Below are 24,834 nucleotides of genomic sequence, written 5' to 3'. Positions count from 1 at the left end.
TGGAAACCGTATGAGGCAGTTCTACTCTGTCCTATAGGGTCGCTATGAGTCAGAATCAACTTTACAGCAGTGGAGGGGAGTACAAATTGTTCATGTGCTAGGCTGCTACCTGAAAGGTTGGCAATTCAAGTCCAATCAGAGGCTCCTTGGAAGAAAGGCCTGGTGATCTATTTCCAAAAAATCAGCTATTGAAAACCCCATGGAGCACAGTTCTTCTCTGACACACATGGGATTGCCGTGAGCCAAAATTGACTTGACAACAAATGGTTTTAATTTTTGATAGTACTTAAAAGTTTAGCTTGTAAATAAATGCTCCCTTGAAAGTGTTGAAATGTGTTGACCTAAAAATACACTGTGGCTCATGTGTAATCTCAAAGCCGTATCTTGCACCGGTGGGTCACATGCACAGGGTTGCACGCAGCTGCATGGGCCCATCCCCAGCATGGGAAATACTCACTGGAGGATCGCCTGTGGCTGCTGTCACTGAACATCACTGCTGTGTATTCATTTGGTGCAAAGAGCCACACCAGACACTAGGGGCTGTACAAAGATATGGGTTTGGTATTTTTCCTCTAAGACCTTACATGCCATTTAAGAGCTTACAGTGTGATTGAAATACCATGTAATATATGGGAAATTGAATTCTTACCAAGGAAATTATAAACACATGGAAGTTAATAGTGTAAAAAAAAAAAAAAAACCAAGCCCATTGCCGTCGAGTCGATTCTGACTCGTAGCAACCCTATATATGTATAGTGTATGTACTTTCTACCATATATAAAAATTCATTTTAAATTACCCTACAGTCATACTTTGTAATTTATTGGACTGCCATTTTTTCCTTCATTAATCTGAATTTAGAAAGTTTTACAGTATTAATTACATATTTAGAAAGTTTTACGGTATTAATTATTTAGAAAGTTTTATGGTATTAATTACATATTTAGAAAGTTTTACGGTATTAATTACGTATTTAGAAAGTTTTATGGTATTAATTACATATTTAGAAAGTTTTATGGTATTAATTACATATTAATACCATGTAACTTTCTAAATTCAGATTAATGAAGGAAAAAAAACAGCCCAGTAAATTACAAAGTATGATTGTAGGGTAATTTAAAATAAATCTTATTACTTTTAAATATGGTAGAATGTGTATACATTATATATACATTTATAAATCATATATGCTTTGTGGAATATATTTTAAAATGAGCATAGTTGGATATTTATTTGAAAAATTAAGTTGGTGAGGAATAACAATTTATATCCAAGAAAATATCTTTGTTTTCCCTTTCTAGAAGTAATGACACCAAAATTAAACAATTGATTCCAATTGTTATTTATTAAGTAATTTAAGCACTGCAAGATATTGCAGATCTATAGTGTGCCTTTTTAATTTGCGATGTGGGCAAGATTCATTAATGGGCAATTGTTCTGTGCTTGTCCCGCCGCCTCCTCTGTCTCAGTCGGTGGACACTGAACCAGAGTGAGAAGGGAAAGGGCTGGTGACAGGAAGCTGGGCAGGGGAAAGAGTTTAGCTAGAGGTTACATCCAGTTGCATAACTGAGATTTGGAGAAGAGGAGGAAGGAGACAAAAGGAGAAAAACCACATCAGGAAAGGTTTTTGGAGGGTTCGTGACTCCAGAATAGCTGCAGAGTGCGCTGGGCCTGGGAAGGAGATTTGAGAAGTGATACTATAGGTCATAAACTGATATTTTTGAGAGACACATATGAATATTGGAATCTCTTTTAATAACCTTTTATTACCACATTGCACTTCTTTATGTGTGACTCTGTAAAGTTTGTGGGGCCTTGGCTTTTTAAAAAAATTAGTTTGACTTTACATATAAAATTTGTTGAGTGTGAATAATCAGTATCTTACATTATAATCTTTATCATTTGAAAATGTTTGTGTCTTATTTAATGGTGAATTTTCTGATGAGTTGTTAATGACTGCTGATCTTATATAAATTATTTGATATAACAGTACAATTCAGTTGCCAAATCATTAAATTGATGTAAGTAGAAACTATCCTTAAATTTAAAATGTGAACTCTTCGATCTATCCATTAATTGCCTGTATTTACCAGTGATACTATTTCAATGGATAAGTTGTAATAGGTAAATTATATGTCAAAAACTATATTATTTTATGTTTAAGAAAAAAATAGCTTTCATTTTTCTAATATTATGTGGGGAAAATAATTTTGAATTATTTAGGAAATAGCTATTTTCTTAATATAAAGATTTTTATTCTAAGGAAGATTCCATTTTCATGTAATTATAACATATAATAGAAAATTGAAGTTCTTTATTTTAGGCATAACACCCCAAATCTAATTCATTAGGAAAGTTTTATAAAGAAGTTTCCATTTCTTCTGAAAAGCAAATATGTAGTTTATAAGGCTAAAACTGCCAATTAGCACATTTATTAAAGGCCTGCAATAATAACAACAGCAATAGTAGTAATAGCAGTTAACATAGTACTTAAGATATATCAGGCCCTGCTTTATTTCACTTAACCTGTCAGTGGATATTCTTATTATACCCATTTTATAGATGAGGACATTGAAGCACAGAAATATATGTTTTTTAATTCTTATTATGCTTTAAGTGAAAGTTTATAAATCAAGTCAGTCTCTCTCATACAAAAATTTATATACACCTTGCTATACACTCCTAATTGTTCTCCCTCTAATGAGACAGCTCGCTCCTTCCCTCCACTCTCCGTTTTCGTGTCCATTCCGTCTGCTTCTGACTTCCTCTGCCCTCTCATCTCCCCTCCAGATAGTAGATGCCAACATAGTCTCAAGTGTCTACTTGATCCAAAAAGCTCATTTCTTCACCAGCATCTTTTTCTATCCCTTGTCCAGTCCAATCCCTGTCTGAAGAGTTGGCTTTGGGAATGGTTCCTGTCTTGGGCTAACAGAAGGTCTGGGGGCCATGACCACCAGGGTCCTTCTAATCTCGGTCAGACCATTAAGTCTTTTTATGAGAATCTGGGGTCTGCAACCCACTGCTCTCCTGCTCCCTTGGGGGTTCTCTGTTGTGTTCCCTGTCAGGACAGTCATCGGTTGTAGCTAGGCACCATCTAGCTCTTCTCGTCTCAGGCTGATGTAGTGTCTGGTTTATGTGGCCCTTTTTGCCTCTTGGGCTCATAATTAACTTGTGTCTTTGGTATTTTTCATTCTCCTTTGTACCAGTAGTATATAAGTGTTCCAGTCTCTCCACAACCTGTCCAACATTTATTATTTTGTGTTTTTTGGATTAATATCAGCCTTGTTGGAGTGAGATGGAATCTCATTGTAGTTTTGATTTGCATTTCTCTAATGGCTAATGATCATGAGCATTTCCTCAAGTATCTGTTAGCTACCTGAATGTCTTCTTTAGTGAAGTGTCTGTTCATATCTTTTGCCCTTTTTTTAATTGGGTTATTTGTCTTTTTGTAGTTGAGTTTTTGCAGTATCATGTAGATTTTAGAGATCAGGCACTGATCAGAAATGTCATAGCTAAAAACTTTTTCCCAGTCTGTAGGTAATCTTTTTACTCTTTTGGTGAAATCTTTGGATGAGCATAGGTGTTTGATTTTTAGGTGCTCCCAGTTATCTAGTTTCTCTTCTGCATTTTTAGTAATGTTTTGTGTACTGTTTATGCCATGTATTAGGGCTCCTAGCATTGTCCCTATTTTTTCTTCCATGATCTTTATCGTTTTAGATTTTATATTGAGGTCTTTGATCTATTTTGAGTTAGTTTTTGTGCATGGTGTGAGGTATAGGTCTTCTTTCATTTTTTTGCAGATTGATATCCGGCTATGCCAGCACAATTTGTTAAAAAGACTGTCTTTTCCCCATTTAATTGATTTGGGGCCTTTGTCAAATATCAACTGCTCATATGTGGATGGATTTATGTCTTAATTCTCACTTCTGTTCCATTGATCTGTTATTGTACCAGTGCCAGGCTGTTTTGACTACTGTGGCGGCATAATAGGTTCTAAAATCAGGTAGAGTGAGGCCTCCCACTTTGTCCTTCTTTTTCAGTAATGCTTTACTTATCCGGGGCCTCTTTCCCTTCCATATGAAGTTGGGAGGCACAGAAATATTAACTAATTTAGCCCAAATCACATAAACCCACTGCCATTGGGTCAATTCCGACTCATAGCAACCCTAAAGGACAGAATAGAAGTGCCCCATAGTGTTCCCCAGGCTATAAATCTTTACAGAAGCAGACTGCTATGTCTTTCTTCCACCAAAGTCACATAGCTAGTATTATTTAAACCCAATAGTCTGGCTCCAGAGTCTGTGCTCAGAACTACACTACACAGCTTCCCAGCCCTCAAGTAGCCATAGACTACTATGACAAGAGAGGCAGCTCGTTACAACTCACTGTTGTTACTATGCCAGATGAAAGAGCCATGATCTCTGCCTGCGATGTCAAAAATGAAGAACACCTTGAAGTAGGAAATTGCCAAATAAATAAAGAGGATGAAAGGGTCGGGTACCTTCCGTGCAAAGGCACAGAGGTATGAAAGTGCATGACGTGTTTGGAGAATGATGAGAATTCTGGTGTGGCTGGAGCCCAGCACTCATGGGAGGAAGCAACAGGAGTTAAAACTGGAAAGGCTCAGACCGTATTGTGAAAAGCCTTCCTTCCATGCTCTGCCAAGGAGTTTGGATATCGTTCTACAGGCAGTAAGGAGCCGCCGGGGAAGAGATATGATGCGTTCTGGTGGCAATGTGGAAAATGGTTCCAAATCTCGTGTTCTTTACCATACCCTTAGCAAAATTTGAGGACCAGTTAGATCTGAAGGACGAGGGAATTGTTAATGACCCTGAGGACAAGGTAGATAACAACAGGCCCTAATTGGAACAGTCACACCGTAATCAGTTTTATTTGTTACCATTTTCCAGTTTAGCATGTAAATGTTAGAGGTTTAGTACTTTGTTAAAGGTCAGCATTTTTACTGAATTGTCTCTTGTAGAATTACAGGAAAACTAAAGACATTACTTATTGATGTATTAATATATAGGGCAAACAATAATATTATATCGGGGTACAACAGTAACATGCTTTATTGGACCATAAAGAATGCGAGACAGAAAGAAATTGATACTTGTCCATTGAGGCAAATCGTCTGAACATGGGATGCAATACATGGTTTGAACAATTTGGAGCCCAAGTTTTAAGAAAAGATTATAAATAATTACTTTCTCACTCTAAACGAATTTGTCTCCTGGGGCAGGAATGACATTCCAGGGTACTGAAAAAACTTGAGGATGAGGTCACTTAATTGCTCTCAATGTTCCATAAGGAATTGTGGTCAGTGGAAGATGTTCCAGAAGTCTAATGTTAAAATCATGAATTTCTCACAATAATCCTATTCTTTTCATTGTATTACAAAGATTTTCAACCATATACAAAAGTAGGAAGTACAAAGAAACCCCATGTACCCATCACCCAGCCTTAAAATCATCAATACTTTTGCTGTTTGTTTCATCTATCCCCCAACTCCCAACTTCCCCCAGCTTTTTGTTGGCTAGACTATTTTAAAGCAAATTCCAACCCTCGTGTCATATCACATCAACCCTAAACACTTCAGTGTCATTTCAAAAAGAAAAAGATATTTCTCATATAATCACAGTGTCATTATTGTACTTAACAAATTAGCAATAATTCTTTAATAACAAATAGTCCATACACAAATTTCCTTGATTACCAAAAAAATTTTTTTATAGTTTCTTTGTTCAAATCGGAAACCCTGGTGGCGTAGTGGTTAAGTGCTATGGCTGCTAACCAAAAGGTTGGCAGTTCGAATCCACCGGGTGTGCCTTGGAAACTCTATGGGGCTGTTCTGCTCTGTCTTAGAGTGTTGCTACAAGTCGGAATTGACGGCAATGGGTTTGGTTTGGTTTGATTCCGTTTGGTTCAAATCCGGATCTGAACAGGGTCCACTTACTGCATTTGGTTGTAATGTCACTAAAGTCTCTTTTAAGTCCCTTTTCATTTAGAACAGCACTCCCCTCCTTTTTTAATACCGTTGGATTGTTGAAAAACTGAGTTAATTGTTGTATAGAGTGTCTCCCACTCTGGATTCATAAGATTGCTCCCTCTTGGTGTCATTTACCTTATTCTGGTATCCCCTATGTTTCTAGACTGGAAGTTATATTTAAAGGCTAGATTAGATTTAGATTCATTTTTATTTTGGCAATGATATTTTATACATATTTCATATTTATCACATTAGAAGTCATACTTTAGTAATTTTAAGACTGAGCAATGAGTTCAGATGATGATAGCCTAATCTATTATAAATTCTCAATTAACTTTATTTTACCATTCATTAATAAACATTGCATGATTCAGTCATTTCACTAGAGAGTAGAAAAAAGTGATTTTCCAGTTGTCATTCGTTGTGAATTTATTGGTTGGAGGAGTTTTATAGAGAAGAACCACAGCTATTTGATTATAATTCGTACCAGAAATGCAGAATAAATGTTTAATTCTTTCCCTTTAATTATCAGTTTAGGAGCCCTGGTGGCGCAGTGGTTAAGAGCTTGACTGCTAACTGAAAGGTTGGCTGTTTGAACCCACCAGCCATTCCTCGGGAGAAAGATACAGCAGTCTGCTTCCGTAAAGACGTGCAGCCTTGGAAGCCCTATAGAGCAGCTCTACTCTGTCCTGTAAGGTCGCTGTGAGTTGAAATTGACTCCATGGCAATGAGTAATTATCATTTTAGAAAGTAATTACAGTAATTAGTTGTTGCCCTAGGAATTTCCATAGGTGTCAATTAGTTTTACTTCTCTCTCTCTCTCATATTGCTATGAATTAATAGATTTAATGTTTTCCATGTATCTTATTTAGTTGCACACTTTTTTTAGATGATTAATTATCCATCTGTGGCCCCTTCAAGTTGACCCATGTCCTTTTGACATAACTTCCATTCGTGTGTGAGAGCATCTTTGCTTTCTGTTATAAGATATACTAGGCTCATCTTGTGCATTTCCTGCCACAGACCGAAATCAGCCATTTTCACAAAGGATTTCATCTCTTTTAGTTAGGAATGGCTCTTAGAGACTACAATTTGGATGTTAGGGATGCTCATTGACATTGGATTGTTATTGCTTCCAAGTTTTTTCAGTGAACAGAATTAGCACTTTATTTTTGAAGCAAGCAAATGTTTCTAGATTAGAAGCAAAAATTCTTGACCATATTGAACAGGCCAAGTGTATCTTGAATGGCATTTTTTAAAGCAATTTCCTAAACTATTTCTTTTGCTTCCATTTGTTAACCTTGTTGAATGGCATTTTACAAAAGTTTTCCAAGTACTGCCTGACATTGTTTGCTTCCAGCAATAATAACAAGGGTCGTTTTCTCCTCTACATAATATAATCTTTGTTCTGAAGTTGGGAGATTCTTGCATAAGATCTTTAGCCATTTTCTGTGTAATGATTACTGTAGCTCACTGCTAGCTAACACAATTGTTCTTACATTTTGGTTTTCATCAAATTTGAAACTGGTCATATGATATGCTGTCATTATTTGAATGTGCACGCACGTATATAGTGTGCCTTCTTTGCCCTGACACATTTAATTATAGTCTAGACTGTATGATCCAAACTACCATCAGGAATCTTATACAATAAATGTATTTCTGGCTAAATGTCTGGCCAAGCCTGAAGGCTCATCTACAAAATGATGGATTAGACTAGAATGATCTCTGAAATTGGTTTTGGTTCTAACATTTTCATCTGCTTTGATATAAACATGGATTCATGATTTGAATTGAGATGAGTCAAAGTAGATTGATAGTTTATTATAATAAAATATTGGTAAATTATACAGGTGACAAAATTGCCCACAGATATTTGGGAAATCAGCAGAGGAGCTAATGACTATTGTGGCTTTTCATATTTTTTTTTCAAAAATTGTTTTGTTATCGTACACTTAGAACCTGAAACTCTTTAGTTCCAGTTGAAGGTAACTAGTTACTTCATATAACTCTAGTAATGGCTGAATTCTACCTCCAACTGGAAGACTGTCTCTCAGAGAACATACCATAAGCACAAAGTCTTTAAAACTTTTAAAGTCCACTGAAGTTTTTTTACTCTGCTTCTAAATTTTCGAAAGTAAAAGTTTCATCTTTAAACTGATAATACCACAAATACTATCAAAGAAGAGTGCTGTAGTATATTATTTTTAATGTCAAAAAATTGATAGCAGCCAAAATACTCAATAATAATGGCACTGTATAAATAGATTACGGCATACTAACTAAATTAAGAATAAAATAATGACTGTTGCAGATTTTCACCTCCTCCTCAAGCTCGTTTCTTAACCTCCCCTTCTCATACTGAGCAAACCAGCTCTTCTCCTCCCCAGGGACAAGAGATCCCTTCAACTCTCTGCCGCCTGCTTATAAATGAGCCTGTTTCTGCCCCTTTATACACAGTTTACCTTTTATCAAAATGGTAGAGGTGTTTCTTTCTCTCTTTCCCCAGCAAAGCCCTTGGCCTCTGACACCCATTCTTCCAGCCCCCTCACTACTAGCTTCTCTCCCTCAGCATACACACATTGAAGTTTCCTCCCCCCGAAAAGAAAATTCCTCTCTTTACCTTCTGCTTTACTCTAGCGTCTATCCATCTTTCCCAAGGACTACCATTTGTAGTTGAAATTTGTTTTTTATTATAAAAGTAATGTATAAATATAATAGAAAAATATGTTAAAGGGAATGAATCTTAAGATACAACTATTGGTCTCTTTCCGTCTGGAGCAAAGGAGAGTGAGGAAAACCAAAGACTCAAGGAAACATTAGTCCAAAGGACCAATGGACCACAGGAACTACAGCCTTTACTACCCTGAGACCAGAAGAACTAGATGGTGCCTGGCTACCATTACTGACCACTCTGACCAGGATCACAATAGAAGGTCCTGGTTTGAGTGGGGAAAAAAGTGTAGAACAGAATTCAAATTCATAGAAAAGACCAGATTTATTGATCCAAGAGAGACCGGAGAAACCTTAGACATCCTTCTGACTTGGAACTGAAGCCACTCCAGACCACTTTTCAGCCAAATAATAGGCCTATAAAATAAACAATAACACCCATATGAGGAAAGTGCTCCTTAGAGCAATCATCTATATGAGACCAAAAGGTCAACATCTGCCCAAAAGCAAAGATGAGAAGGCAGGAAAACTGGACAAGTGGAAATGGGGAACTCAGGGTGGTAAAGGAGAGAGTGCTGACACACTGCGGGGAGTGCAACTAATGTCACAGAACAGTGTGTATAAACTATTGAATGGGAATCTAATTTGCTGTGTAAACCTTCACCTAAAGCACAATAAAAATTTTTTTAAAAAGGAAATGAATATCCCCCATAAGCTCTTTCCCTAAGATACCGCATATCCCCTTCCTGTCTTCCAACTCTGTGGGAAGAGAGAATATGGTGCTGGTACAGGCTATCAGTTTCTCCACCCCCGTCACTCTGCACTTTCTTTGGTTACCAGGTCCAGTCTGTTCTCCTCTTATGTATCTCTAAACCCGTATCCAAGGAGTCCCTGGGTGGCACAAATGGTTTAAGTGTTAGACTACTAGCGTAAAATTTGGCAGTTCAGACCCACCCAGAGGCACCTTTGAAGACAGGCCTGGCAATCTGCTTCCAAAAGGTCACGGCCTTGAACACTCTATGGAGCAATTCTACTTTGCACACCTGGGGTCGCCAAGAGTTGAAACCAACACGACAGCAACAAACAACAACCCAACTAATCCATATCTGTTGCCACTGCCTTAGTCGAAACTCTTACCATGATAGAGTGGCCTGATAGAAATAAGTATATAAATATTAATAATATATGTAATAAGTAGAGATAGAGTATTAGTATTTGAAGTTATCTATGAAGAATGTTAGAGTGGATACTTTAAAGTAATCAAACAAGTATTGTTTAATATCTGTTACTTTGCTTGTTAAAACAGACCTAAAGTGTCATTTGTGTAATTCTTTAAAAACATTTTGAGATATTAAGTGAAGAAAGCAGAATGCAAAGCTATTTCATGAAGTTATAATTATACAAAACTATTAAAAATCTGGAAAGCAATTTAGAAAAATAAGTAATAATGAGTGAGTCCTTGTGGATGAGGTTTTTCTTTTTTTTAGATCCTTTTGTTTATTTTTAATTATTTTCTTGACAGACTCACTTTTTCTGCCCCCTTTCATTATCAGCAGTTGTGAAAGCATTAGTGCAGAAATGCCTTCTCCATTATGAAACAAAGTAATCCATTTACTAAATGACAAAATACTGGAATTAGCATACTAACTTGAATGCATCTAAAAATAGTCATTGTTAATAAGGACTTTATGATTGCTATAAGCAGAGCTAAAGGAAGAGATGATCTAATTCTAAAAAAATAGTGATTCAAAGTTCATCAAATTATCCTTTACTGGCAGCCTGCCATAGGTTAGTGGGGAACACAGAGTGGTTAGTCACAGTCCCTACCCTCAGGAAGCTTATCTGTAATAGAATAGGATAAACAACAACAACAACAAACCAAACCTGTTGCCAACGAGTTGATCCCGACTCACGCCAGCTCCATGTGTTACAGCGTAGAACTGCTTCGTAGGGTTTTCCTGACTGAGTCTTTACAGAAGCAGATCAGCAGGCCTTTCTTCTGCGCTGGTGGGTCCAAACTGCTGACCTTTAAGTTAGCAGGTGAGCACAAACCGTTTGTGCCACCTAGGGACCTAGAATAGGATGGGTAAGATAAATACCAATTCATCAAACCTAAGGATGTTAATGTTAGTGGGATTTGAAACTTAACATATGTAGTACTTCTTTATATACCTGTTGCCATTGAGTTGATTCTGACTCAGAGTGACCCTATAGGACAGAGTAGAACTGCCCCAAAGGGTTCACAATGAGCAGCTGGTGGATTTGAACTGCCAAACTTTTGGTTAGCAGTCGAGCCCTTAACTGCTGCACCACCAGGGCTCCGCTTCTTCATATAGTAGGCAGTAAAAGCTATTAGAAGTCAGTATCCTACAGAATAATCAGACTGAAATGATACTTGTGAATTACAGATCCCTTTAAAAAAAAAAATTTTTTTTTTTTTTTTTTTAAAGAGTACTGAGGAATTTCCCTATGTATCCTGACATATTCCTCACTTTAAGAAGTTGTCTTCTCAGAGAATAACATTTCCACTGTTGGGGAGCAACCTCTGGGATGGAACGACAACTGTTCTGACCCAGAGGCATATTTGTAAAAAATGTTCTCTTGGTTGTCAAGAATAACTCATTATTGCATCCCAGATTAGGAGCTTTGGTGGTGCAGTGGTTAAGCACTTGGCTGTTAACTGAAAAGTTGGCAGTTTGAACCCACCATCCTCTCTGCTTGAGAAAGATGTGACGGTCTACTTTGTAAAGATTTACAGCTTTGGAAACCCTATGGGGCACTTCTACTCCATTCTCCAGAGTCTCTATGAGTCAAAATCGACTCGACAGCAATGGTTTTTTTTTTGCAGGGGGAGGGATCCCAGATGGTTCCAATAAACTTCACCAAATGAAAGGAAAAAAGAAAACTATATCAAAAAGTTGGAATGGAAACTTTTTATAGATAGTCTCAGTTTGGAGATTGAATTAAGAAATGAGGAAACATTGGCTAGAGACCATACAAAGCTTTTTGTAGAAGCCAAAGTTTGAGTCTCATTGGAGTCTTCAAGTATTAAGAACATCAGAGTTTGAGATTCAATAAAATCTTTGTGAAAAACATTATGTTAGGCACTCATTGGAGATTGGGTGGGGATGGGGAAGGTAACATGATAAATAAGACATAGATCCCCTGTGGAGATTGGAGGAGGGCAGGAGAAGGTAACAGGACAAGTAAGACATCCCAGCAGTTGTTTGTAATGAGGTGAAGAAAACAGATTTATAGCAACTCACTGCAATATAACATAATACAGAATAAAAAAGAAGTGCTAAGATGGGGTTACAGACAAGATGATGCAGGCGCGTAAGGGAGGGAGAGAATGATTCTGAATAGTGGGTGTCTAGGAAAGACATAAAGGTATTTGAACCAAACTTTGAAAGATGAATGTGAGTCTTAGAGGTGGAAAAGCAAGGTGAAGGTGTTCATGGTTGAGGGCATGGCGTGCTCCAAGGAGTGGAGGCAAGTGGTACTGGGGAATGTGTCGGGGAGAAAACTGAAAAATTAAGGTTAGGGCCAAGTTGTGAAAGTCCAAAAATACCTTCCTAATAAGTCTGGATTTTAATGATCTGTCCTTCTGGTTCTTTCAGAAGGCCAGCAGTCTTTGCTTTATATTCTTTTAAGTATTCTAACAATAAATGACGCTGTTTTCTCCTTTACATTTCAGAAAATATACCTGTCTTTACAGCATCTTTAGTAATACCCCACCTTATAACTCTTCTATGTGCCATTAGACTGATTTTTAAATTCTTCTAAGAGATTTGCTAGTACTTACTATAAATTAGCCTCCTTTGTATTCTGCAAAGAATCATGTCCATCTGAATACATTAGCATTTTATGTTAATATCAGTTACTGGGTGGGGGGGAATAGTACTCAAATAGTGTTTGTGAATACTATTAGGCATAAGACAAGGCAAAACTGAATAAATCCATACTGGTTTAAATTCTTTTATATCTTTGTTTGCTATTTCCCCTACTGTGTTTGTAAATTTGATATTGCAACGGGTTCTATTTCCTAAATGGTGGGAAAGAGATTTCAGTCTTCACTATTACTTTCATGCAAGTATTTTCTTTATAAGGAGTCCATTATTCTTTATTGTCCAACTTGTAGTTGGTGAGTAGTAAAATATCTTGAAATTTTATTTAAGAGCAGTTAGGTTTGACTTTCCAAATGTTTTTCTTGTCTATTCAGTTGTGGGGTTTTTTGCTTTTAAAATGTATTTTATTGGAATTTTTTCTAACTTGTAGAATTCATGATAAACCTGAAAGATCACATTTATAGCTCAGATGACCCTTTATGAATGTCACGCTCCCGTATCCTCAGAAAACATTATAGAAAATACTTTTTTCAAAAAACTGAGATATTTAAAGTTTTGAGTTTTTCTTTTTAAATGGGCCTTGTTCTACAACCATAAAAACCAGTATTGTATTAAATAGGTACAATATTTTTTAAAACTTGTTTATATATGTGGGTGTGTGTATATATATATATTTTTTTTTTGCCCTGTACTCACTTCCCAGCCTTTACAACTGTGTCTTCCTTTGTTCTTTTCTTCCAGTATTTACTACATGAATTATCAACTGTATTATTTCAGTATGAGGCTTGTCTTACTTGGTCTAAGTATTGTTCATTATACAGGCACTGGGTGTAACTCAAACCTAGATTTATTTTGATGTTGAATTTGACATTTGAGAAATTGTTATTCGGTTAGTAATGGAGCCAATCTAGTATGTTAGTCCCGAATTGCTTCCTACAGTGACAGTGTAATTTTCTGGGATAATTTTTGCCATGGGCCATAATTCCATTTTATGATTTCAGTGAGTCAGTCAATTCACAGCTATTTATTGATCATCTGTTGTACGCAAATCATACATACACCTGGCCCCTATCTTCTTCCTGAACTCCAGGTAGGTGTATTCTACTGCCCAACAGACATCTCTACTTAGGTATCAGACATCTCAAAATTAACATGGTCAAAAACAACTCTTGATATCGTCACTAACTTTTTCCTCTTGTAGTTAATTCATCTTAATAAATAACACCACCATCCACCCAATTCTTCAAGCCAAAAACAAAGTAATTCCTGAATCCTCAATTTCCTTCACACTGAATTTATTCCCTGTCCTACCTACATCAGTGAGTCCTGTTGACTCTTCTGAACAGTCACCCACAGTCCTCTCTGTTCTTTCACTGCCGCCCCAGTGCACTCCGCCCTCACCTCTAGCTGGACTTCTGCTCCTCCTCGTATGTAGTCTCCCAGCTCTACCCTGGATTCCCAGCATGTTCCTTCCCCCTTTGTGATAGATTCTCCACAAGTAGCCAGAGAGCTTTTCAAACATAAACTAGGCGGTGCTAATTTCTTGCTTAAAACTCTCCAATGGCTTCCCAGCACTCCTAAAATAAAAACCAAACTCCTTACTTTGGCCTAGAAAGAAGCATCTGTTCCAACCCCACCCTTCTCTCCACTCGTGTTTTCCTTCACACCACTTCCTATTCCCCGCTCCCCCCCGCCCCCCTGCCCCGCATCCTGAGCCCACTGGCCTTGTTCCTCTGCCTCTGACGCACAGAACTGTATTCTTGCCTTGGAGCTTTTGCCGGGAATGCTTTGTCCTTTCCCTGACCACTCAGTCTAAAGTCGTCCCCCAGTCACGCTCTGTGTATTACCTGTGGGATTATCTTCACTTTTCACAGCACTTATCAGTAAGTGACATTATCTTTTCATTGTTTGTCATCTGCCTTCTCCCAAGACCTGACACACTTGCTAGAAAACATGATCGCTGTGAAGGCAGTGATCTTGTCATGTTTACTTTGTATCCCCAGTCACGTAGTAGATGCCCAGTGGGCATTGAGTGACTGATGTTTAAATGAACTGCAACAAGTGACATTTGTGCTCACGTTAACAGTAGTATCAAAATGATTCTTTTGATAGTGTCAGTATTAACAGGAGTGCTAATACGATAACACACCTCACTATTTCTCTCTTGCTTATGCCCTAGATATGAAGCCCCACAGATTGCCTTACGTTGTGGGATGATGCTGAGAGAATGTATTCGACACGAGCCACTTGCCAAAATCATCCTCTTCTCTAATCAGTTCAGAGATTTCTTTAAGTATGTGGAATTGTCAACATTTGACATTGCTTCAGATGCCTTTGCTACATTTAAGGTAAATTATTTTATTTTATTTTATTTTATTTGAATCAGCTAGGTCATTCAGTTTCAGCATTTGGTTAAGGTCACTTGAGACCTCTGAAGAGACAATTTACTTTAAAAAGCAAAAATTGTATTCCTTGGGCCTGAGCATGGCCAACCACATGTGCTGTGGATCATAATAAAAAATAGGCATCAGTAAATAGAAAGCACTCTCTTGGGCTTTGGTCTATTGGGCTGATTACCATATTGTGGAGAAACAACTCAAAATACTTGCCACAGGCTTATATAGAATGAATTCCAGTATGTATAGTTAAGTGGAAAAAAAAAAAAAAAAAAAGGAACATTTGCTACTCTGTGTATAATGTGCTATCATTTGTGTTAAAAAGTATGTAAAGGGTATAAACTGCCACCTAAACTGTATGTGCTCTGAATGCCTCTGGAAAGATGTGTAAGAAACAGTAACAACAGTTACCCCAGGAAGAGGAACTGGATACTGCAGAGAGGGAGAAGTGCATCTTTGAATACTGGGAATGTCACGTCATCTTATCAGTGCATTCTTAATTTCCTACTTTGTGCAACAAAGTACTAATAAGGTATTGTTGTTTTTTAGTAATCATTTATATTTTTTACAAACTTACTATATACTTTGTTATTATGTAGGAAATAAATTTCATCTCATTTAACTTTAAGAACCCTCAAGAAAGTTAATAAAACAATCAAAAAGGTGTTCAGAGAGCATATCAGAAAGTAGTAGCGGATTCGTAAACAAAAATACCAAAAGTTAGACATCCATTGAGTGATATCACTTGAAGGTTTCTATCTGAGAAAATCATTCACTTATTCTTATGACCCTACTATTCTTTAATGTATTTTGGGATTTGGCATCAGTGTCTGTGATGTCTATTTCTCAACGATGGCAAATCCTTATCCTTCAAAGACATAAAAGTTTTGGAAATGGCAAAAAACTGTTTGACATCAAGGTTAGTGGATAAAGTGGAGAGGGTGATCAAGTAAGCCAGAACTGGTTTTGGTAGTAATAATTATAACCAAAAAGAAAATTTTTGAGTTATTAAAATAGAGTGTAATTTTCTTCAGTGTCTACCAGATTGGCTCTGAAGATCATTCTAGAAGAGGAATTCCAAATATATTTTCAGCTGATGATTTAACAGCATCATTGGAAAAATAGCTTTTCAAGTTTTTTATAGACAAGAGTCATTTAAATGTATCTAAATAAAAAAAAATATTCAGATTCATTTGTTTGAAATTGTTTCACAGTTTAGTTGTTCCATTTATGTAATTCCAAATTTACCTCCACTCTTCTTCAGGGTATGAATACATATTTTTACCTAATTTTAATCATGTATAACTTTTTAAATTTTTAAATATTATCTTAATATTTCAACACTATTGATATATTCATACACTGATATATTAATACTTTATTATATTTTAACCTTCTTTATGGACACAGTTCGAAAGTTGCCTGTGACCTGGATGATAAATGTTTCTTTTTAATACCTTTCCAAAGATAGAGAAAAGGTTTGCTATGTGGGAAACTACCTACTATCTATACACTAGGAATTTACCCAGCCTTTTCTGAGGAGGTTCCCCAAACCTATTAAAAGATATATTAGCTTACGTGGTCCCTGGAAATGTGAGAGGGTCGGGAAGCAGGAAGACTCAGTAAAGGGCCAGAGATTAGAGTGGAGGAGAAGGAGCAGGAGGAGAAAGGGAGAGGTAAGGGAACAAAGAAAGCGAGACTGCAGGCTGTGACCGTTGGGAGTGGACTCTGCCCTGAACGGAGCCTAGCTAAGGGGTAGGCAAGGCTGGGCAACTGCCTGGGACACTCTAGAAGGGAAACCAGAAAAGTCCCGGAAACATAAAGAAATGAGGAACATTGAATTGACAAGAACTCCTGTCAGCATACTATTTAAGGATGGTAGGAATATTTGGAAACCACTTGGGGTGGGGTGGGTGGCAGGTCCCAGGGACTACAGCTGTCTCCTGAGGAGGGTAGCCCCTGTGCACTGTGGCACTTTTGTTTTAACGAATGGGGCGTGCAGGTTTGGAACCAGCACTGAGTTGCCTGAGACAATAAAGAAGCGCCTGCTAACTTTCCCCAAAACCTCCGCCACGCCTGAAATAACTATTCCCAGTTAAATCAAGACTCAGTTTGAAGGGATGGCGGTGACCTTGCTCAGGTTTTCCACGTCTCCACCCAGTCCTGCCTGCCCCCAGACTCTCCCTGAGGGAAGCAGGAAGGCAAGGGGAAGCCCATGCCTGGAGGTCTGGGTTGGACAGAAAAGGCAAGGGAAAGAGAAGGAAATTAAAGAGAGGGAGTGTAGAGAAGACAAAGATGGAAGGAAAGGAAAAAGAAGAGCAGGGAGAAGGGCAGAGTGAGGGGATGGGAAGGAAGAAGAAGGGAGCAAAGGTCTGGAAGTTAACTGTTCGGTGGAGGGAAGGGGAGCCAGGGTAACACAGATGTGTGCACAGAGGGTTCCCAGGTCCCCAGAGCCTTCTCCATCTCCCAGGCAACTCAGGATCACTGACATAACAAAAAGTGCATGGTGGCTACAGGTGAACCCCAGAAAGGGCAAATTTAGAGCACGTGGTGGCAATTCTAGATCAAATACGAAGAGTAACATTTAATACAAAGGATGATTCCATTTCTTTGTGGCAAAATATCTGTCCCTAAACAACTAAGAAGGTGTTTCTAAAAATAGTCTAGTCCCATTTTTTCCCCTTTTCTATCAGATGGCTCTTTGTTGTCATGGAAACTAGTTCTTTTTAAAAAACATAAGTGAAACATCCCAAATCATTAAATACATAGAACAAAATCTAATGGAGAGAAAAAGCAAGTATTTAATGAAGATATATTTTTGAAAAATTTCCCAAAGGTTTTTCAGTAGAATGTTGAAGTAATAATTTTTGACTATCATGTGCTCTGCCCAATTTAACTTTCAGTAATAATATTGAGTCACAAAATTAAACCATTATTTTGATTTATACTTCAGACTATTTCCCGTCGAACTTGACTCACTTCCTTGAAACTCTAAATAACTATAGAAAATTTTCTAGTTGCTACCAACATTGAAAACACCCCCTTTCTGTGTTTTATCAAATGCTTAAGGTTAATACAATATAACAATGACCATAAATCTTTTTTTTTTTTTTAAAGTAACTGGCTTTAAACATCTTAAGGCAAGCATTTTTGGTTTGGTTTGGGTTTGGCTTTGGGGGTTTTTTAACCTCACCTTTTTGGTTTGAGCTCCAAGATGACTTTTGCCCAGTTTAACCATTCATTTTTTAACATTGTAAACTTATGCTTTTGTCATGGTATTGTCTACAAATAGTCCTTTCCCAAAAAAGATTACTTGCGACCATACTCTCTCCACCGTCTAAGAATCTACGTAATAGAAGTGACTCAAATGCCATCTCTGCCCACCACCTAATTAGCTATATTCCTTGAGCAAATTTCTGAACATTTGAGTTTCATTTTCTCCTGGAGACGATAATATAATACCTGCTTTGCAGAGTTGTCATGTGAAGATTAGAAATGGCATAGGTAAAGTACTGGGCACAGTACCTGGCACGCTGTAAGCCCTCAGTGTGTGATAGCTGCTGCTGCCTGTTACTATTATGTTTTTCTTATTAACTCTCTGCAGTTGAGTATGCCTGTGTAACTCCACCCAGGGTTTCTCTGAAGCTATGCAGAAGTCATGAAAAATACCAGGATCAGAAGTTTTTTTTTTTTAGCATTCTGCTTAGCCTATGCAAAACTGGGCTGCAAAATGGAATTGTTAGGAGGTGGTTATAGGAGTACACTTTTTCAAAAAATTTTTTTTAATTTTAAATTATTTAAAATATATTTTCCTTTATAATCTGCTTTTTCCTTTTTGGCTAGGACTTTTCCAGGATTTTTCTCTCCCACTCAGTTACATGATCTATAATAAATGCTGCAAACAGTTACGCACTCAACTACTAGCCGAAAGGTTGGTGGTTCAAACACACCCAGGGGCACCTCAGAAGACAGTCCCGGCAATTGGCTTCTAAAAGGTCACATCCTTGAAAACCCTATGGAGTGGTTCTAGTTTGCATGCATGGGGTTGCCATGAGTTGGAATTGACTTGACAGCAATTAACAACAACAACAATGCAGCAATTACATTTGTCTGTGTATTATATGTATATACCAAAACCCATTGCCATCAAGTCGATTCCAACTCATAGCGACCCTATAAGACAAAGTAGAACTGCCCCGTAGGGTTTCCAAGGAGCAGCTGGTGGATTGAGACTGCCAGCTTTTTGGTTATCAGCTGAGCTCTTAACCACTGTGCAACCAGAGCTCCATACGTATATGTATGTATGTATATATAAGGGTATAGGGTATAATTCCTCCAGATTTCTGCATATATTTATGATGTTTATCTGTGTACAAATGATATATATACACTGTTTGTGAGAGAAAGAGGTCAAGTGCACGCACGAGCAAGTGCATGATTTATGGCTGTATTCATCATATACGTGGTGGGAAAATTGGGTAAGTTATTTCAAGTTTTTTTTTTCCCTTGGAATTTGAAGATGAGGCTACAAACAGCACTCCCCCCGATCCTCTTTCTTTGAGATAGTGATGTGTGGTGAATGGAAAACCTCTCTAGGCAGCACTCCTGCCAAGTGCTGGCTCCACTGTGGCTATGGGAGAGCGCAGGTCTGACACTCAGGGCTGACGACTGTGGTAGCAGGTGGGGCTCAGGGGTGCACAAGCCACAGTGTCTGTGCAGCCCGTGCAGAGGACCCCTTTCCCACCTGGGTCAGCTCAGAAAATCCCTGATACTGCTCCAGGGGTGTTACTATGAGATTGGGGAAGGGGTGCCTGAAAACTAGGTACCCCAAATATCCTCTTAGAACAGATGAGGGACCCCAAAAGCTGCTGTAGAACTGCCTTACTCAGGGGTCCCCAGAACTAGTTGGAATCTAGATTTTGAACAATCCAGGAAGAGATCCCCTGTAGAGAGAGGGTTTTCCCATTTTAAAACTCCAGCTCCCATACGGTATGAATGCTCCACAGGAAAAAAAGCCCCGAGTTTCTGCTATAGACCCACAGATTAATCAAGTTGTGGAGTGATATGAGATTAATAACTAGTCTCTATTTTTGAATTTGAAAAGTATAGTGCAAAATGTTTTACTTTTTCTTCAAAGAGAAATAAGTGGGTTTTGCCATTGCCGCTGCTTTTTTTCTCTGTGAGGTGATGTTGCGTATCTTCTATGTGCTTTTAGGAAGTTTTAATTAAATATGTATTAAAGTATAAGAATTTGTTGTGGAAAACTTTAAAGTTCTTGTTATGTTTTTAATTAAATTCTGTCTGCTACATGAACAGGGTATTTAGCCTCTAAGTGCATAAGAGGGATCAGGTGAGGCTTGTTTTCTTTCAAAATGAAGGTGAATTGAAGATATAATTTAGGTGTGAGTTGAAGACAGATACTCCTTCATGCTTTTGCTCAGCTTTCTAGTTTATAGCTGTAATAAGATAGGGCTACTTGTCTTCAACTTTAAAAGGACATATTGTGCTGCTTAGCAGCCTGCGCAGTGCCTCTCAGCCCATTAACCTGACTGTCCTGTGATGATGGTGTTAAATGAACACATTCATCCCTGTGCTTCCCAGAGGTCTCCATGTTGCCATTTAAAAAATGGTAAAGAAAAAGACTAAAGGTTAAAATCCTTGAAAATCTGTGAAATTAACTTCAAGATATAGTTTTAGGCCATGCAGAATTCGTTTTTAAAAATGATTTGTTCTTGGGTGGAGCCAAGATGGCAGAATACACAGACTCTTCTGTTGAACCCTCTTTACAACAAAGACCCGAAAAAACAAGTGAAACGAGTATATTTCTGACAAGCTGGGAGCCCTGAGCATCAAAGGCAAGCTTAGACAACAAACTGAGGGGCAGGAGGAAGAAGAGGCCATTCAGAAGTGGAGAGGAGTTACCGGACGTTAATCCGGGGAGCCCTCAGGCACCATTCCCAGACCGGTGATGGCAGTGCAGCGGTGGGCTGGTATTAGCGTTGGGCTGCAGTTTCCTCAGGGAGAAGAAGCCAGCCACACAGCCCACTCACACCTCCGGAACCTGAGGAGAACGGCACTCTCGGCAAAAGCTAAGTACTTGCATATTTTACCGCACACCCCCACCCCCAAGCCGTCTTCAGTGGCTGAATCCCTGGGCCTGAGGTAGACCCTGGTGAGCACCTAGAGCCATCCTCCCGGCCTTGCGGAAGGAAAAAATTTGCAATCGGGGGGAAAAGATAATTTGCTAGCTCCATTAACCAGGGGAGATCAAGACAGAAACAGCTCTTGTCCAGACGTAAACCGTCCATGGACCTTGAGCACCTTACCCTTCTACATGGACCTGTGTGGGCCTATTTCAGGAGAACAGGCCCTTGTTGGCAAACTCCAACCATTTCAGCTGTTCAGTGGAGAGGTGGGTGTTTGAGGTTTGATATTCCTCTGCCTATTAAACAAGGTCCTCACCGACCCACGTCAGGAAGCTAAGGACTGGTAGCTCCACTCAGGTCACCCACCCACCCGCGACAGGGGTCCAGAGATAACTGGTACCTCCCAGTCCTTACAACCAAAAACTTTGGGTGCCCATGGTCTCTCTGCGGAACCCACCCATGACCATGCTCTAGGGAACAGAGATGCATTTTCCTCAGAGACACTTGGGGTCGGTTCTCAGCCCCCTGCCTTGTTCAGAGCATGACCCCCTGCTGCAATCAGATACTGGTATATACGCCAATCACGCCTGCCCCTCTAAGGCTGTATGACAGAGCCTGTATCATACACTTGATATCAGCTACCTGGAAACCTGAACTGAATTCATACAAGAAAACTGAATGGACTCCTACACTGATGTACCTGATAACAGCTCTAGCCAGCTGGGGTCAGGACGTCAGAGCTCCAAAGGTGAAAATATCAAGCCAGCTCACTCAAGCAACCCATAGAGGTATACCAAAACAAAACAAAGCAAGCAGATACGACACAGTAAGCGAGCATAAACTGATACAATACCTTATAGATGGCTCGGAGACAACAGTCAGTATCAAGTCACATAAAGAAACAGACCATGATCACCTCAACAGGCTCTCAGAACAAAGAATCCAGGGATCTTCTAGATGAACGTGCATTCCTGGAATTACCAGATGCAGAATACAAAAGTTTAATATACAGAACACTTCAGAACATCAGGAAGGAAATGAGGCAATACTCAGAACAAGGCAAGGAACACACAGATAAAGCAACTGAAGAAATTGGAAAGAATATTCAGGCACATAATGAAAAGTTTAATAAGCTGGAAAAATCCATAGATAGATAACAATCAGAAATTCAGAAGATTAACAATAAAATTACAGAATTAGATAACTCACTAGAAAGTCAGACGAGCAGAATTGAGGAAGTAGGAGCTAGAATTTCTGAACTCGAAGATAAATCAATTGGCACTAATATATGTGAAGAAAAATCAGATAAAAGAATTTAAAATAATGAAGAAACATTAAGAATCATGTGGGACACTATCAAGAGAAATAACCTACGAGTGATTGGAGCACCAGAACAGGGAGGGATAACAGAAAATACAGAGAAAACTGTTGAAGATTTGTTGGCAGAAAACTTCCCTGATATTGTGAAAGATGAGAAGATATCTGTCCAGGATGCTTATCAAACTCCACATAAGGTAGATGTTAAAAGAAAGTCACCAAGACATTTTATAATCAAGCTTGCCAAAACCAAAGATAAAGAGAGAATTATAAGAGCAGCGAGGGATAAACGAAAAGTCACCTACAAAGGAGAGCCAATAAGAATAAGCTCAGACTACTCGGCAGAAACCACGCAGGCAAGAAGGCCATGGGATGACATATTTAAAAAATTGAACGGAAAAAATTGCCTGCCAAGAATCATATATCCATCAAAACTGTCTCTTAAATATGAAGGTGAAACTAAGACATTTCCAGATAAACACAAGTTGAGGGAATTCGTAAAAACCAAACCAAAACTACAAGAAATACTAAAGGGAGTTCTTTGGTTAGGAAATCAATAATGTCAGGTATCAACCCAAGACTAGAACATTGGGCAGAGCAACCAGAAGTCAACCCAGACAGGGAAATCCAAAAAAACAAACCAAGATTTAAAAACCAACAAACAAAAAAAGCCCAAAACAGGGTGACAGCAGTGTTATTATATAAAAGAAGACAACATTAAAATTCTAAAGAGGGACTAAGAAATGTAATCATACACCTTCCATATGGAGAGGAAGATATGGCAATACAAAGAAATAAAAGTTAGTTTTCAATTTAGAAAAATAGGGGTAAATAATAAGGTAACCACAAAGGAGACAAACTATCCTACTCATCAAAATAAAACACAAGGGGGAAATACAGACTCAGCAGAAACAAAATGAACAACAACAAATATGAGGAAAGGACAATATGTAAAGAAAATCTAGCCAGCACATAAAATCAAATGGGAAAAAGAAACTGTCAACACAGAAAAAAAGACATCAAAATGATAGCACTAAATTCATACCTATCCGTAATTACCCTGAATGTAACTGGACTAAATGCACCAGTAAAGAAACAGAGAGTGGCAAAATGGATTAAAAAACAGAATCCATCTATATGCTGCCTACAAAAGACACACCTTAGACTTAGAGACACAAACAAAATAAACTCAAAGGATGGAAAAAAAAGATACCAAGCAAACAACAATCAAAAAAGAGCAGGAGCAGCAATATTAATTTCTGACAAAATAGACTTTAAAGTTAAATCCATCAGAAAGGATAAGGAAGGACACTATATAATGATTAAAGGGACAATACACCAAGAAGATATAACCATATAAAATATTTATGCACCCAATGACAGGGCGGCGACATATATAAAACAAACTCTATCAGCACTGAAAAGTGAGATAGACAGCTCCACAATAATAGTAGGAGACTTCAACACACCACTTTAGGTGAAGGACAGGACATCCAGAAAGAAGCTCGATAAAGACACGAAAGATCTAAATGCCACAATCAACCAACTTGACCTTGTAGACATATACAGAACATTCCACCCAACAGCAACCAAGAATACTTTCTTTTCTAGTGCACATGGAACATTCTCTAGAATAGACCACATATTAGGTCGTAAACCAAGCCTTAGCAGAATCCAAAACGTTGAAATATTACAAAGCATCTTCTCTGACCTTAAGGCCATAATAGTGGAAATCAATAACAGGAAAAGCAGGGAAAAGAAATCAAACACTTGGAAACTGAGCAATACCCTGCTCAGAAAGACTGGATTATAGAAGATATTAAGGATGAAATAAAGAAATTCAGAGAATCCAATGAGAATGAAAATACTTCCTATCAGAATCTTTGGGACAAAGCAAAAGCGGTGCTCAGAGGCCAATTTATATCAATAAATGCACACATCCAAAAAGAAGAAAGGGCCAAAATCAAAGAATTATTCCTACAACTTGAACAAATAGAAAGAGAGCAACAAAAGAAACCCACAGGCACCAGAAGAAAACAAATAATAAAAATTAGAGCTGAACTACATGAAATAGAAAACGAAAACAATTGAAATAATTAACAAGACCAAAAGCTGGCGTTTTGAAAAACTCAACAAAATTGATAAACCACTGGCCAAAGTGACAAAAGAAAAACAGGAGAGGAAGCAAATAACCCGAATAAGAAATGAGATGGTCGATATTACAACAGACACAACAGAAATCATATCACATTACTATGAAAAATTATACTCAAACAAATTTGAAAATCTAGAAGAAATGGATGAATTCCTAGAAACACACTACCTACCTAAACTAACACAAACAGAGGTAGAACAACTAAATAGACCCATAACAAAAGAAGAGATTGAAAAGGTAATCAAAAAACTCCCAATGAAAAAAAGCCCTGGTCTGGACAGCTTCACTGCAGAGTTCTACCAAACTTTCA

General features: G+C 38.1%; 1 protein-coding gene across 7 annotated transcripts in view; it reads left to right on the top strand.

The window, feature by feature from the left end:
* Positions 1-24,834, top strand: part of CAB39L (calcium binding protein 39 like) — a 195,727-nt gene that overhangs the window by 134,214 nt on the left and 36,679 nt on the right. For all 7 annotated transcript variants that reach the window (XM_064270154.1, XM_010592630.3, XM_064270155.1 and 4 more), the window contains one exon: positions 14,690-14,858. In XM_064270154.1, coding sequence (XP_064126224.1) covers positions 14,690-14,858 — 169 coding nt within the window. The remainder of the gene's footprint in view (positions 1-14,689; positions 14,859-24,834) is intronic.

The sequence above is a fragment of the Loxodonta africana genome, chromosome 17, assembly GCF_030014295.1.
Source record: "Loxodonta africana isolate mLoxAfr1 chromosome 17, mLoxAfr1.hap2, whole genome shotgun sequence".
Lineage (NCBI taxonomy): Eukaryota > Metazoa > Chordata > Mammalia > Proboscidea > Elephantidae > Loxodonta > Loxodonta africana.
The sequence above is the reverse complement of the archived record's forward strand: the minus strand, read 5'-3'. Positions and strand labels throughout refer to the sequence as shown.